A 14,018-nucleotide genomic window follows, 5' to 3' on the forward strand; every position below is an offset into this window, starting at 1 on the left:
TTAATTCAGACTTCTAATTTCTCTATTTTTTTTTGCTACTGAGCATAATGTCTAATTTTCTATTCATAAAGGAAGGTCATACTTATCCTGTAAAAAAAATATATAGACAAATTATTATTGCATAAATTAAAAGTTTGAAATACTAAAATTATACAAAGTAATTCAGTTACCTTTATAACATTTAACATGTCTTTCTTTTTGTCCATTGACATTTTATGCCAATCTTCTACATCAATTGGACAATACTTAGCATTCCTTACTAAACAATCCAAGAAATCAGTAAATTTATTTTTTTTTATTCCTATAGGACGTCCCATATCATCACATAGAATTTTAATGCGTGGTAGTGTGCTAGGTCGGCCCCAAATTTCTTTGATAAATGTAGGACCTCTTTTTTTTCTCTTACCATTATGTTCATTTTCACTAGCTGTACAAAAAAAAGTTATAATACAACTTTAAAATAATGATTCAATTAAATTATTGCATTCTTCATATATGTTACCTTCATTAGATTCCTGGTTCATATCATCATTCTGGTCTGGAATTTAATACCGAGTTGAATGAATAATTCCTAGCTCCAGGGGCCTTTATATAACTCCTGAAAATTCTATCTTGAGTCTTGAAGGTGCCTCCAAAGGGGTTGAGGGTGCCTCCAAGGGGATGAGCAGATAAAACTTGATCCGCTCATCAACGGCCAAGTTGGTCAGGTCGAGGGCGCCCTCAAGGGCATTGAGGGTGCCTCCAAGGTTGTTGAGGGTGCCCTCAATGCATTGAGGGTGCCTTCAGTGTGCTGAAGTCGAAGGCGCCTCCAACGACTGTTGAGGGCGCCTCTAGCTGTCTTTCCAGCACTTCTTCCTCTCCTTTTCAGCTTCTGAAGTTCCATTTGATTGGGTGATTGTGGCCAACAAAAATAGGGCTCACCTGAACTTAATTTCCAGTCTTCTCCTCGAGCAGGCTTCCGCCCCAACTTCTCATCCCTCGAACATCGCGCACGTTCTTTTCGTCCACCGGTGCTCTTCTGCAGCTCTTTCGTCCTTCGAACGCACCGAGCCCGTCGAGTCCCTTCCCGTGTCGTCCTTCTCGCTAGCTACGTCTTCTGCTCGACTTCCTGTGCTCCTAAGCTCCTGCACACTTAGACACAGAGATCAAAACCAAACAGGACCCAACCTAACTTGGTTGATCACGTCAAAAACCACCACGGGGTCCAACAATCTCTCTCTTTTTGATGTGCATCAACCCAAGTTCAAATTAGGGCAAAAACCAGACAAGTAGTAATTTAACGAAATTACTAAACTAACATTTTAAGCATAAAGATTGCAATAATAGAATTTACAATTTTCTAAGGAAAAAATATTAACTTGTTCCTATCTAAAAAAAATTTTTAAGTACCAAATTTAAAAAAATATTAACTCCCCCTAAACTTGTTCCTATCTCTCCCCCTTTGATCACAGTAAAAACGGGGTAAGAATGTTTCAAAATAAATTTTGAGTTAACAAAGAACTCTAACCTTTAGGCAATTTAAACAAAAAATGTTAAAAAACTTGTTAAAGCATTATCTAATTTCTATTTTCATGCTTTATCAATAAGTTAATTAAATATTTTATTTTAATATTTTGGCTTCCAGGCAGTAGCGAGACACTAGGCCTTCTTGGTTATTAGAGCAACAATCACTTTCTTAGACAAAGCCTCATAAAGAAATTAGCTGTTTAATTTTTCTTGCTGAAAGCGCTAAAAAAATTTAATCTAGAAAAAATTTTGGAACCCAGTATAGGTTCCTTCCTACTGGATTAATCAAGTATTTAGGAGGTACATAGCTTTTTGAAACTTTTCTAAGTTATCCTTGATGTTTTCTAATATACCAATTCAACTTTTCATAAATTCTAAGCTTTGATTTTTGAAATTTGTTTGGTTTAAAGCATGCATCAGTTTTCATATTTTCAATTTGCATTTTCAAATTATCATTTTCTGATTTTAAATTATCTAACATTAATTTTAACTCAGTAATTTCTTTTTCTGATTTTACCAAGTCTTTTGTAAGAATTTTGATAAACTGAAAAGACTATTTAGGGGTTAGAGTAAGTACCTTACTTACCTCTATTTCTGATGCTCCCCCTTCATCGTAGCTTTCTTCTGATGATTCTCCTCCTTCATCTATGCTTATCTCTGAACTGGTCTCTTCTTTAATTTGATGGTTGGCCATCAGTGCTACTCCTGAAAAGGCTTCAACTTCTAACTCGGAGGATGATGATTCATCTCATGTAGCCTTCAGACTCTTGCGTTTAGAGGACGTCAGTCTTTGAGACTTCTCCTTGTCCCTTTTCTTTAATTTTGGGCAGTCATCCTTGATATGTCCTTCCTTGTTGCAGTTGTAGCATCGGACCGTCCTTCTGTTGCGTCGATGCTTTCTCGACTGCGATCTAAATTTATTAGTCTTAATAAACTTATTTAACTTTCTTACCAATAGCGTCACTTTAGTTTCGTCGATTGACACTTCAGAGTGGGGATTGTCCATCTCGGCTTGTAGGGCAACATTGAGATTTGACTTCTCTATTTGTTTAGGTTCTGCAATTCGAGATTCGTGAAGTTCAAATGTAGAAGATAAATTTTCTAGCGTACTTACCTCAAAGTCCTTAGAGATGTAGTATGTATCTACTAAGGACGCCCATTCTGGAGTTCTTGGGAAGACATTGAGCGCATACCGGATCGAGTCTCGGTTTGTTACCGATTCTCCGAGGTTGTGCAATTGAGTTATTAGTTCCTTGATTCTTGCTTGGAGTTGCGTTACCTTCTCGCCATTATTCATCCGGAGATTTGAAAGCTGAGTCTGGAGAATGTTGCGCCTTGCTAACTTCGCTTCTGAGGTGCCTTCGTGGAGCTCCAGGAATTTTTCCCAGAGGTCTTTGGTGGAGTCGTAGCTTCCGATCCGACTTACCTCCTAGGGTGGCAGAACACTGAGCAGATGGAACTCTGCCTTTCCATTGGCCATGAAATTAGCTTATTCTTTTTTCGTCCAATTGTATTCTTCCTTATCTTTAGGGTCTGCAAAATCATATTTCATAACTAAAAGAATATTAAATTCTGTTTTGAAGAATACCTCCATTCGGCGTTTCCATGTAGCGAAGTCTCCGTCGAATTTTGGGGGATGAATACCTGCACTGGCCATCATCTTGATCTTGATGCTTCAGTCGGCGGTCAGTCCTTCTGAGGTGGTCTTGCTCTGATACCACTTGTTGGTCCAGCAGGACTAACAAGAGGGGAGGGGTGAATTGTCTGCAAAAAGAAAATACCCTCCTCATTCTTTCAACTCTAAAATAGCAACAATAATAAAATAAAATAACAGAAAAGAAGAGATAAGAAATTTAACTTGGTTATAACCTAGGTGGTTGTTAATCCAAGGTAGCTGAAAAGCTCCACTAGAACTGTCTCCTTCACTGTAGGCGGAGAAGTCTTTTACACACTAAGAAAGCTCTAAGAGTTGCTAGGAATTTAATACTGAGTTGAATGAATAATTCCTACCTCCAGGGGCCTTTATATAGCTCCTGGAAATCTTATCTCGAGTCTTGAGGGCGCCTCCAAAGGGGTTGAGGGCACCAACAAAGGGGTTGGGGCACCTCCAAGGGGATGAGCGGATAAAACTTTATCCGCTCGTCAACGGCCAAGTTGGCCAGGTCGAGGGTGCCCTCAAGGGCATTAAGGGTGCCTCCAAGGCTATTGAGGGTGCCCTCAATGCCATTAAGGGCGCCTTCAGCGTGCTGAAGTCGGAGGCGCCTCCAACGACTGTTGAGGGCGCCTCCAGCTGTGTTTCTAGTACTTCTTCCTCTCCTTTTCAGCTTCCGAAGTTCCATTTGATTGGGTGATTGCGACCAACCGAAATAGGGTCACCCGAACCTAATTTTCGGTCTTCTCCTCAAGCAGGCTTCTGCCCCGACTTCTCATCCCTCGAACATCGTGCACGTTCTTCTCATCCACCGGTGTACTCTTCCGCAGCTCTTTTATCCTTCGGACGCACCGAGCCCGTCGGCTCCCTTCCCGTGTCGTCCTTCTCGCTAGCTGCGTCTTCCACTCGACTTCCTGCGCTCCTAAGCTCCTACACACTTAGACACAGAGATCAAAACCAAACAGAACTCAACCTAACTTGGTTAATCACATCAAGACCACCACGGGATCCAACACCTGGAACCCTTCCAGACACTCCGACCATGGCTATAAATACAACCCTAGTCATAATGGTTCAGAACAACACTTATAAATGATTTTAGTTTGCTCTACTATTTATTTGTGAGTCATCAACGCTGTAAAAGGCTTCTTCGCCTGAAGGAGACTGTTTACTGAGTTTTCAACTCCCTTGAATTAACAACTTCCTCATTTGTAACCAAGTAACCCCTTCATGCCTCTACTCTTAGTTTACTTCTTTTTCAATCTTTTATTTTGTTTATGGAAGTGTTAGTTTAATTAAGTTGTAAAAGTTCAAGAAAGATTCATTTTATTTTGCAGCGCTTTCACCACCCTCTAGCCGGTCACCAAGGGTCCTACAATTGGTATCAGAGTGGGTTTATTTCAAGAGGACTAATCGCCGAACTAAGCACATGAGACGACCGAACCAAGCATCTATCCACCGAAATTCGAGGGGAAATTCCCGAGTTGGAAGAAAAAGATGGAGGTATTTTTAAAATAGATTTTAAATTATTAATAATTATGAAATATGATTTTACAGCTTCAAAGATAAAGAAAAATATCAGTGGATGAAGAAAAAACAAGCAAACTTCTTGGCAAACGACAAAGCAGTTTATGTTATGTTTTGTTCACATATACATCTATGTTATGTTATCTACATGTTTATATTTATGTTCATGTTATGTTTATGTTGATGATATGATTATGTTCACGTTAGGTTCATATTTAAGATCTCGCTTATGTTCATATTTATGTTAATGTTTATGTTTAAACTTAAGCTTATGCTTATGTTTATGTTTATGTTTATGTTTATGTTTATATTCATGTATGTTTATGCTTATGTCCTACATGTGGTAAGTTAGGAGTCGTGACTAGTATGGTTCATTTCTGTGCACACGATTATATGTATCGATTACTTCATCATGGTTTGAATGTGTTGAGTGTTTAGACTCACAGACCTAACTACTTCAGGTGATGAGATGAATGAGATAGGAGACTCTAACAAGTGAGCAAGCTCGAGATGATGACAGTACAACCCGAATTGAAGATCTTCCAGTTCATGTTTCTGCATTAGGTAGTTGATATTTCCATACTAGTGTTAGTGATTTCAGTTTCAAGTTATTGCATGGGTAGTTATGTTTTGGTATAACTATTTTAGTAAGGAAGCTAGGAATATTATTTTAAGTAATTTCTGAATATACAGATATTAGAGGTTTTCAAAATGTCCATATTCATAACAAGTAAAGTCAGGAGTTCATTACAGAACTTGATGTAGTTTCTGGCATAACTAACCTAATAGACCTCTATTGTGATAATAACGGGGGCTATTGCATAGGCTAAAAAATTTAAGTCTCATCAGCGATCCAAACACATACTTTGACGGTTCCATCTCATTCAAGAGATTATTTATAGAGGAGATGTAAAAATATGCAAAGCACCGATAGATGATAACATTGCGGACCCACTAGCGAAAGTTATGGCATAGAGGAAACATGATGGACGATCACACTACATCACTAGGTATTAGGTACTTCATTAATTGACTCTAGTGCTAGTAGAAGTTTGTCAACTTTAAGAGTCAATCATAAAATGATTGATATGAGACTACTGTATTATATTTACTTTGTATCTGCAAATTTGTCCTAAAGTGGTAGGTTATATTCTATAGTATATTAATTAGTTGAATTGATTATGAGAGACTATAAATATATAGAATGCTATTCTTAATTATTCCTAGTCAAATATTAATACACAAGGGCAATATTAATACATTAAGGCTAGCATATAAGTTAATTGATGATTTAATCTTACAAGTCATGGATATAAGATATCAAATTAACATATGAGCATATATTAGAGAATATATACCAAATTGACCTGTTATGAGAATGTTTCATGAATTGTTATATGAGCGTTATAAATATTTTTATGGTGACTATTAGTATAAACAATTCTTTGACCTCAAGTCATTATGGTTTCTTACCTAAGGAGTTGTGTACCTTAGTAATGACAAACGTCACCTGTAATAAGGTTAATTATGAAGTCGTTTACTGGATATGCAATAAGTTATGCAGAGAGATATGAGTGATATAGATGAAATTTGTCTCTTCCATATAACAAAAGTGATATTTGTGAGGCCTTTGATTAAGTAGAACTACTAAAATATATGACCATACTTAAATAAGTCAGTATAACATATTAAGCTTATTTGGTTAAGTAAGTCTATTAGAGATCAAGAAACACATAAATTGATGAGAGAATAATATGATTTATGCCTCGTAAATCAATCTAGATATCATGAATAAAAGAACTAAGTTATACAATAAAATAGTCATAGACAAGTTAGGTCGAATCTACGACATTCTCATCACTTGGGTAACTACTAGCTATGATGCCTAAGGCTGTAAATGAACCAAACGTTCGTGAACAAACTTAGTATTTGGCTTGATAAGAGATATGTTCATTCAATACACACAATATCAATTAAATAAATAAGCTTAAACAGCTTGTTAAATTAAACAAATAAGCTTAAACACATATGTGTTGAACTTGTTAATGTTCTTGAATATATTTGTGTTAGTGAACCATGTTCATTAATAAAACTCTTATCAACATGTTAAATAAATAAAATAACTTTTAAAATGAACAAACAAGTTTAAATTATCAAGCTCAATAATCAATCAAATAAGCAAAAGTTTTAAATGATCAAACAAGTTTGAAATTGAGAGTTCGATAATATCTAAAGGAACCAAACTCAAGCTAAATTTGAATTGAGAGCTCGATAATATATAAACGAACTAAGATCAAACCAAGCTTGAACAATAATTTCAAAGACTTGGTTCATTTTAGGCTCAGCTTGGCTTGACTCGATTAATTTATTAATCAGCTTGAACACCCTAAAGCTCTGCTCGGTTTGACTTTTTTACAACCCTATTAATGTCTTGCTAGATGTCACTTATTACTTGTGTCTTTAAAATAAGATGTTAGAGTCACTGACAATGTTATAAGAACCTATTGGATCACACACAGAGAGTAAATCGAATTTGGAGTTTTATTTTAGTATGACTAAAATAAAATAGGCCTGAGTTTTAAGTTTGAAATTTATTTTATATCTTAAACTTATTAGATTAATGCATTAATCTAATTGAGTCTTAAACATATTAGATTAATGAGTTAATCTAATATGTGTTTGGTTTTTAAACAAGATCAAACCAAATAAAGTCCATGGTTTTAAATCCACGGTTGTATTTTCATTTGAATTTTGGATATGCATGAAATAAAAATAAAAAAAATATTGTATTAGATAGGACTTGGAGGTTGAATAGTTTTGATACCGTTCTTACCGTTCTTATCTAATAAGATTATGCATGTCAAGTATCAATTTTAAATAGTAGCAAGTATTACGGTGTGAGTTATGTGATTCATCAATCGTGCTTGTGAGATAAATGACGATTATGCTCGTGTGGATATCATAAAAGCATGAACATATTTATCGCACTCAAATCGACTAGACTCTTGACATATGTAAAAGTTTTATTCATCTAGAATTAACATATGTAAGAATTTGTATGGATTTTTTTTTTCCACTGTGTGATTTATTTCCTGCTGTGTTTACTTTTACTACGGAAGACATGGGAAAAACTCATGTACTCGCGAAGTTTGTCGAACGTGCATTTAGATAAAAGGCCGACACTTATTATCCTTATTTGAGTGTCTAATTTCTCACATTTTATTTTGTCTGTCTCCTTATCGGGCAAGGAGCCAATACCAAACAAAACATTCCTTGAAACAGAGTTCTTTGTCTTATTTCTACGTATATAAGCAACATCATTCAAGGCAAAAAGTTCAGCAAATGAAACAAGCTGTTTAAAAAAAAACAAAAGAATAAATCTATATTTACATTTTCCTTTATAAATGAGGCATAAAATGACCCACAGTTCAAGTTAGGTTCATACCGCTCTTTTAACTTCTAAATTTAGACTTTAAAACCAAAATAACTTTTACTTTTTTTATCGACAAAGGAATCCATATATAAGTAGAGGACATCACCCTAATTATTATTATTATTATTATTATTATTAAAATTTTAAAAAATTTTAATTTAGTTTATCTCCCTCGGGAGATAACTGGGAAGGGGGAAGGGTCTGAATGCAAACAGGGTGATGGCTTCTGCAATGGCATTGAAATCATTTTATGTTGCTTCGGTTCTTTTATGCTTGTGTAAATCCAGTTTCGAGCAAGCAATCTTTAACCCGTTGGATTATGAGGCAGAGGGAGATGGCAAGACCGATGATAGTCAGGTAAATGAATGAATTAGTATCCATTTTGTTATTCAAATTACTTTTAGATGTTTCATTAGTTTTATTTTTCAAAATCAAAACAAATCAAATCAAATTAAATTGGCCAATTCTTGTCTGATAGAATTAATTAGTAAAAGAATTTTCCATACAGGCGTTAGTGGACGCATGGGACTCGGCATGCGAGCACCATGCGCCGGCGATCTTCCTCATCCCGGCGCACACCACCTTCTTGTCCGGCCCGGCATCCTTCGAAGGCCCCTGCCGCGTCACTCCCAGAGTCCACATCGTCGGCACGTTGAAGGCCGTCGAATCCATCAGCGCCTTCCACTACCCCGCCTGGATCGAGTTCAAGCACCTCGACGACCTCCACATCACCGGCGGCGGCACCCTCGATGGCCAGGGAGCTCGCTCTTGGCCCCACGCCTGCTCGAGCTGCAAAAAGCTCCCCATGGTACTCAAACTAACTCACTGATATATATATAATCCAAATCGTCGTCTCATTTTCTCAAATTTCATGTCTGCGTATGTAGTCGTTGAGGTTGCTGAAGGTGAGCACTATGACCCTGGCCAACTTGACGTTCCTCAACAGCAAGGGGTTTCATATCAGCGTCCAGCAGAGCTCCTTCATCAACATAACACACCTCAACATAACAGCCCCCGGCGACAGCCCCAACACCGACGGCATCCACATAAGCGGAACCACCGACATCAAGATCGCCGACCTCCACATTGGCACAGGCGACGACTGCATATCAATAGGTCAAGGCGCCACCAACGTCAACATAGCGAACGTCAGATGCGGCCCTGGCCATGGAATTAGGTGACTAATTAATATAATCCTTCCTGATCTGATGATCGATCGATCATCCACCGTACCATTGCTACAATAATCTTAATGTCGACCGCAGCATTGGAAGTCTTGGGAAGTACCAGAACGAGGCGAACGTTTTCGGTGTGCACGTGAGGAACTGCTCGCTTTCGGAAACCACCAACGGAGTCAGGATCAAGACTTGGCCTGGTTCCCCACCCAGCCAAGCGTCCAACTTCACATTCCAGGATATCGTCATGGACAACGTCGCCAACCCCATCTTCATCGATCAACAATACTGTCCAGATTCTAAATGCACTGGAGCAGTAAGATCTAAACCAAAATTAGTCGACAAAGTCTAACTAACTTGTCCTTCGATTGACGTTTTACCTTTCTGCGCGATATGTATATATATTCTTGCAGCCATCTCAGGTGAAGATCCGTAACGTACAGTTCAAAAGAATAAGAGGGACTTCAAATGGACCTGTGGCAGTGAAGCTACTTTGCAGCCCGAGCGTGCCTTGTGAGAACGTGTTTCTGGAGGAGATCAGCCTGACGATGGCAAACAATGCCAAGTCTAGTACGACCTTGTCGTCTTGCTCCAATGTAAAGGGTTCTGCAGCGGGGACTCAGAAGCCTGATCCCTGTGTCAAAAAGGTCAACCGTTGAAAATTAAGATCTTAATTAATTTATTGTGCTATTTCATGGATGAATTCCATTCAGTAAAGTCCATCAAGTTTGCAAGGAATGAATTGCATCGACAGCATTAAGTACTGCCAAATTAAAGAGAAAAGTTTTAACTCAAATAGGCCATGCAAGCCTAGTCCTTTATTGAAGTAAACTAATTCATCAGCTGATTTGGTCTATTTGCTAGACTCTAAAACCACATTCAAGATTTATTATTCTTAATTTTAAAACGATGCGAGGAGGCCTTTAAACAAGACAACTCCATTTCACACACCTTGTTCCTTAGTGATTTAGCAAAAAGTGGCCGTATAAATTAACTTGTTCCTTAGTGAAACTACCTGGACCTCGCTAGGTACGTATAATCACAAGATAAAGTGTTTTTGCGAGCACACTAGAAACTTATCTCCTCATCCTTGAGATAGATCATCGACACGTACTATTTTACATGATTATTCCTTTATATATAGCTTATTCCCATTGTAAAGGCGTTGATTTTGTGATTTGGAAAGCAAAAAAGATTTCAGAGTCTAAATGAAATTTATCACGCTAATAAAATGAAGTGTTTGAGGAATGGCCTTTAATTTCAAATCCGTATGAAGAAGCTCAAGTTCTTCTTCTAGTTGTTGGGAACTTGAGTTGTATTTTTGCATCTTCTTTGCAACTCATTTCCAGTGAATGAATATAATATTGATTCATTCCATTTGTCTGATTATTCCTAGGTTCATAGTAGTTTTATTTATCATGCAACTGCTGAAAATTATATTAATTAAAATTCTATGAAACTTGCTGCATTCTTTTAGCTCTATTAAATATTTTAACATCTAAAACAGTTTTTTTTCTAAAATGTTGGATTGTATCTGCATACAGGTACCTGCGAGGGGCTCCGAGAATGCTAGAGAGGCAGTCAAGGACTCAGGCAAGGCGCCTCCAGTTCCACACAGACAAACCAAGCCTTATGCCCGTTCCCAAGGAAGGAAAATCAACAAGCATAGAGGAGGGAGAAATAGTAAGCCATAAAGGGTTTGATTTATGTCCCTTGTTTCTCTTCTATTTTTTTATTTAAATGATATTATTATGCGCGAAGATCTCCTGCCAGTGCCAGTGCGTTATGGCATGTTTATTTCTGTTGTGTTATCATTGGAATCGATCAGATTGAGATAGTAAATAAATAGTCGAGACTAAACTTATTTTTTGATGACATTGGGTTTTCTATGGGACTTATATTTCCACTAAAAAGAGCCGCAAAGACTGCAATTTGCATAGTGAGTGTTATCACTATGCATTCCAATACATAACGTTCTTTCTAAATCCTAAACGATGATTCCATTTTGTACAAAACCTTCAACTCTATCGTTATTGATGACGGAGGTCGCCCCGGAGCTATCGTACAAAACCTTCAACTCTATCGTTATTGATGACGGAGGTCGCCCCGGAGCTATCGTACAGCGGACGCTAAGTTGTCACGTAGACAGATGACAGATCTGTGGAGTGCAGGCGAAAAGAAGACCATGCAAACTTCGAGCAAGTTGTCAAGAGCAATTTAATATTGCCTTATTGGGAAGACAAAAATAACAAATAAAAATAGACGTGTGTATCAATAAATCTAATTTCAGCAATAAAAAAGTGAATCGAGAGAGTTTTTGATATTTTAAAATCTTGTGTTTATCATATGCCTCTAATTTCTTTTTATCCTTTAAATTTTCACAAGTGATGCTAATTTACCGCCTTTAATACTGTTAAAATTCTAAGAGTATATATAAAAAAATGATCGTAGTAATAAGGGTGGACCGGTCGCAGAGGGCTGCGGTTCAGATAGATTCGGTTCCAGGCTTAGTTGAACCGTAACGATGGAGTCCAAACTACAACTCGTTCTCCATGCGGTGCCCCACCGACCGCCGGCTATTGCGGCGACGGGATTCCTTTCACTTCTCCTCGTGTTCTGCGCCTCCTCCGGCCGGTTAGGCGGTTACTCAGCTCCCCCACTACCCTCTTTTTCCCGTCTCATAAGTCGGTTCTTTTCCTTCACCTCCGCGGCTTTCACTTCCGCCCTAATCCGACACCGCTGCTGCAGGCTCGGCGCAACACAACGGCCAATGGAGGGCGGCGGCGATTGGAAGATCCTGAAGCAGGAGTTCACCTTCCCTGCGGGTGCCGCCCCTTTCAACAGCTGCCACGCTTCCACTATCGTACAGGTGGAGAGAGATGGTCCTCTTTCTCTTCTATCTCTCTCTCTCTGTGCTTCAATTCAACCTTCGATCTACAGGTCGACAAGGACAGCTTCCTGGTGGCCTACTTTGGTGGATCGTACGAGGGTGCGCCCGATGTGAAGATCTGGCTGCAGAGATACAGTGTCAGTAGTGTTCCGTCTTCTAGTCGTTGAACTCTGCTTCGATTTAAGCGTTGCGTTTGACCCCATTTCGTTTGCAGGAAGGTTGCTGGGAGCCGCCATTGATAGCGGACGAGCAACCCCAAGTGCCGATGTGGAATCCTGTCTTGTTTCAGCTGCCCTCCCGTGAACTGTTGCTCTTCTACAAAATTGGGCAGGAAGTCCAAAAGTGAGACCTTTCTCTTCTCTGCTTGCCTTCTTTCTGAGCTCCTACAGTTCTTACTCTCATTCATCGGATCGCTCGCAGATGGAGCGGCTCCATGAAGCGGTCAGTCGACGGCGGACTAACTTGGTCTAAGCGAGAACAACTCCCACCGGGGATTCTCGGCCCATCCAAGAACAAGGTGAATTCCAGCACATATTGCCCACTTGTAATAATGATCCAGAGACGAATTAATGGCATAACCAAAAGAACCACAACCGCAATGCAGCCAATCTTGCTGGAAGATGGTCGCCTTCTCTGTGGATCATCGGTGGAGAGTTGGAATTCTTGGGGAGCATGGATGGAGGTAATTCTGATGCACCATTATTTTCAATGTGCGACCTTTACTCATGCTTTACTGTTTTACCTTAACGTTTTTGGTTTATGATCTGAAAGAACTATTAGAAACAACTTTCATTTACTCGATTCCATATTTCATTAGCATTCTAACCATTTTATTATGCACGAGTTAACCTAAACAATCCGAGAAAGAAAGGATTTAAAACTGATTTGAGCTCATGGTATTACAATGTAGGTCACAGAAGATGCCGGTAGATCATGGAAGAAGTATGGGCCTATCTATATCGAAGGAGAAACGCTCAGTGTGATTCAACCAGTGCCTTACGAGACTGCCAAAGGCACCCTCCGGCTGCTGCTGAGATCCTTTGAGGGTATTAACGTGGTTTGCATGTCGGAGTCTGTCGATGGAGGGCTGACTTGGAGCCACGCTTATCCTACTCATCTGCCTAATCCAAATTCAGGCATGTTGCTTAGCCTCTTGATCACTAATCGTCGTGTCTTGGCTGACCTTACATGGGCTGAACAATGATCTTGATAGGCATTGACGGAGTGAAGCTGAGGGATGGAAGATTTGTTCTAGTATACAACACTGTATCAAGGGGTGTCCTCAAAGTCACCTCATCGTTGGATGATGGTGATTCCTGGGATGAGATTCTGACACTGGAGGAAGATTTGGACATGGAGTTTTCCTATCCAGCAGTCATACAGGCAATGGACGGCTTAGTACATGTCACATACACCTACAACAGGACACAGATTAAGGTACCATTTAACTCTCTGAATTGCGCCTGATTGCTTTTGCTGATTAAAACGTGTTTCACTTTGCAGCATATTGTACTCGAACCTGGTGATGTTGTGAGGAGGCCATGAGGGGTCTTAAGTATTTACAGAGTACCATTGTCAACTGCGAGTTTACTGGTTTTACCCTGTGAAACAGGATTACTGGTTGTGTCTGCTATATCAGCCGATCGCACAATCTTCTGCATGTAAATGTAATTTGTTCCTTCTTTTTTTTTCGTGTTTCTTTTAGGTTCAGATTGTAATTTTGAAGTTTGGTAAATTCAATAATTGGAAGCAGTTGTTCAATAAAACTTAATGCTTTTTCAAGAAAAATCCTGCAGCATTCATCAGAAAACTTTCCCTGTTTTATGCAGTCTGCAA

At 38.8% G+C, this 14,018-nt stretch overlaps 2 protein-coding genes across 5 annotated transcripts; both read left to right on the forward strand.

Annotated features, from left to right (window-relative positions):
- Positions 1-8,336: 8,336 nt before the first annotated feature.
- Positions 8,337-10,986, forward strand: LOC122010526 (exopolygalacturonase-like). Its single transcript, XM_042567056.1, has 6 exons — positions 8,337-8,474; positions 8,626-8,925; positions 9,005-9,294; positions 9,383-9,608; positions 9,706-9,939; positions 10,837-10,986. The coding sequence occupies exons 1-6, from the start codon at positions 8,337-8,339 to the stop codon at positions 10,984-10,986; spliced, it is 1,338 nt and encodes a 445-aa protein (XP_042422990.1).
- A 788-nt stretch (positions 10,987-11,774) lies between these two features.
- LOC122012555 lies at positions 11,775-13,970 on the forward strand. Of its 4 annotated transcripts, none has more exons than XM_042569129.1 (9): positions 11,775-11,926; positions 12,041-12,161; positions 12,233-12,319; positions 12,397-12,524; positions 12,603-12,699; positions 12,787-12,864; positions 13,093-13,318; positions 13,396-13,619; positions 13,686-13,970. In XM_042569129.1, the coding sequence occupies exons 1-9, from the start codon at positions 11,817-11,819 to the stop codon at positions 13,725-13,727; spliced, it is 1,113 nt and encodes a 370-aa protein (XP_042425063.1). In that variant the 5' UTR covers positions 11,775-11,816; the 3' UTR covers positions 13,728-13,970. The 4 variants fall into 4 exon arrangements, with proteins under 4 accessions (XP_042425063.1, XP_042425062.1, XP_042425066.1 ...); XM_042569132.1 differs by having other exon boundaries at positions 11,828-11,934; XM_042569130.1 differs by having other exon boundaries at positions 11,847-11,976.
- Positions 13,971-14,018: the final 48 nt, after the last annotated feature.

This window comes from Zingiber officinale, chromosome 8A (assembly GCF_018446385.1).
Source record: "Zingiber officinale cultivar Zhangliang chromosome 8A, Zo_v1.1, whole genome shotgun sequence".
In the NCBI taxonomy this organism is placed as follows: domain Eukaryota; kingdom Viridiplantae; phylum Streptophyta; class Magnoliopsida; order Zingiberales; family Zingiberaceae; genus Zingiber; species Zingiber officinale.

Bases quoted from the DNA above. Each gene is read 5' to 3' on its own strand.
- LOC122010526 (XM_042567056.1), top strand. From the start codon at position 8,337: ATGGCTTCTGCAATGGCATTGAAATCATTTTATGTTGCTTCGGTTCTT. The intron at 8,926-9,004 runs GTACTCAAACTA...CTGCGTATGTAG, and splicing joins GCTGCAAAAAGCTCCCCATG to TCGTTGAGGTTGCTGAAGGT. The intron at 9,609-9,705 runs GTAAGATCTAAA...ATATTCTTGCAG, and splicing joins ATTCTAAATGCACTGGAGCA to CCATCTCAGGTGAAGATCCG.
- LOC122012555 (XM_042569128.1), top strand. From the start codon at position 11,817: ATGGAGTCCAAACTACAACTCGTTCTCCATGCGGTGCCCCACCGACCG. The intron at 12,162-12,232 runs GTGGAGAGAGAT...TTCGATCTACAG, and splicing joins ACGCTTCCACTATCGTACAG to GTCGACAAGGACAGCTTCCT. The intron at 13,319-13,395 runs GCATGTTGCTTA...TGATCTTGATAG, and splicing joins TCTGCCTAATCCAAATTCAG to GCATTGACGGAGTGAAGCTG.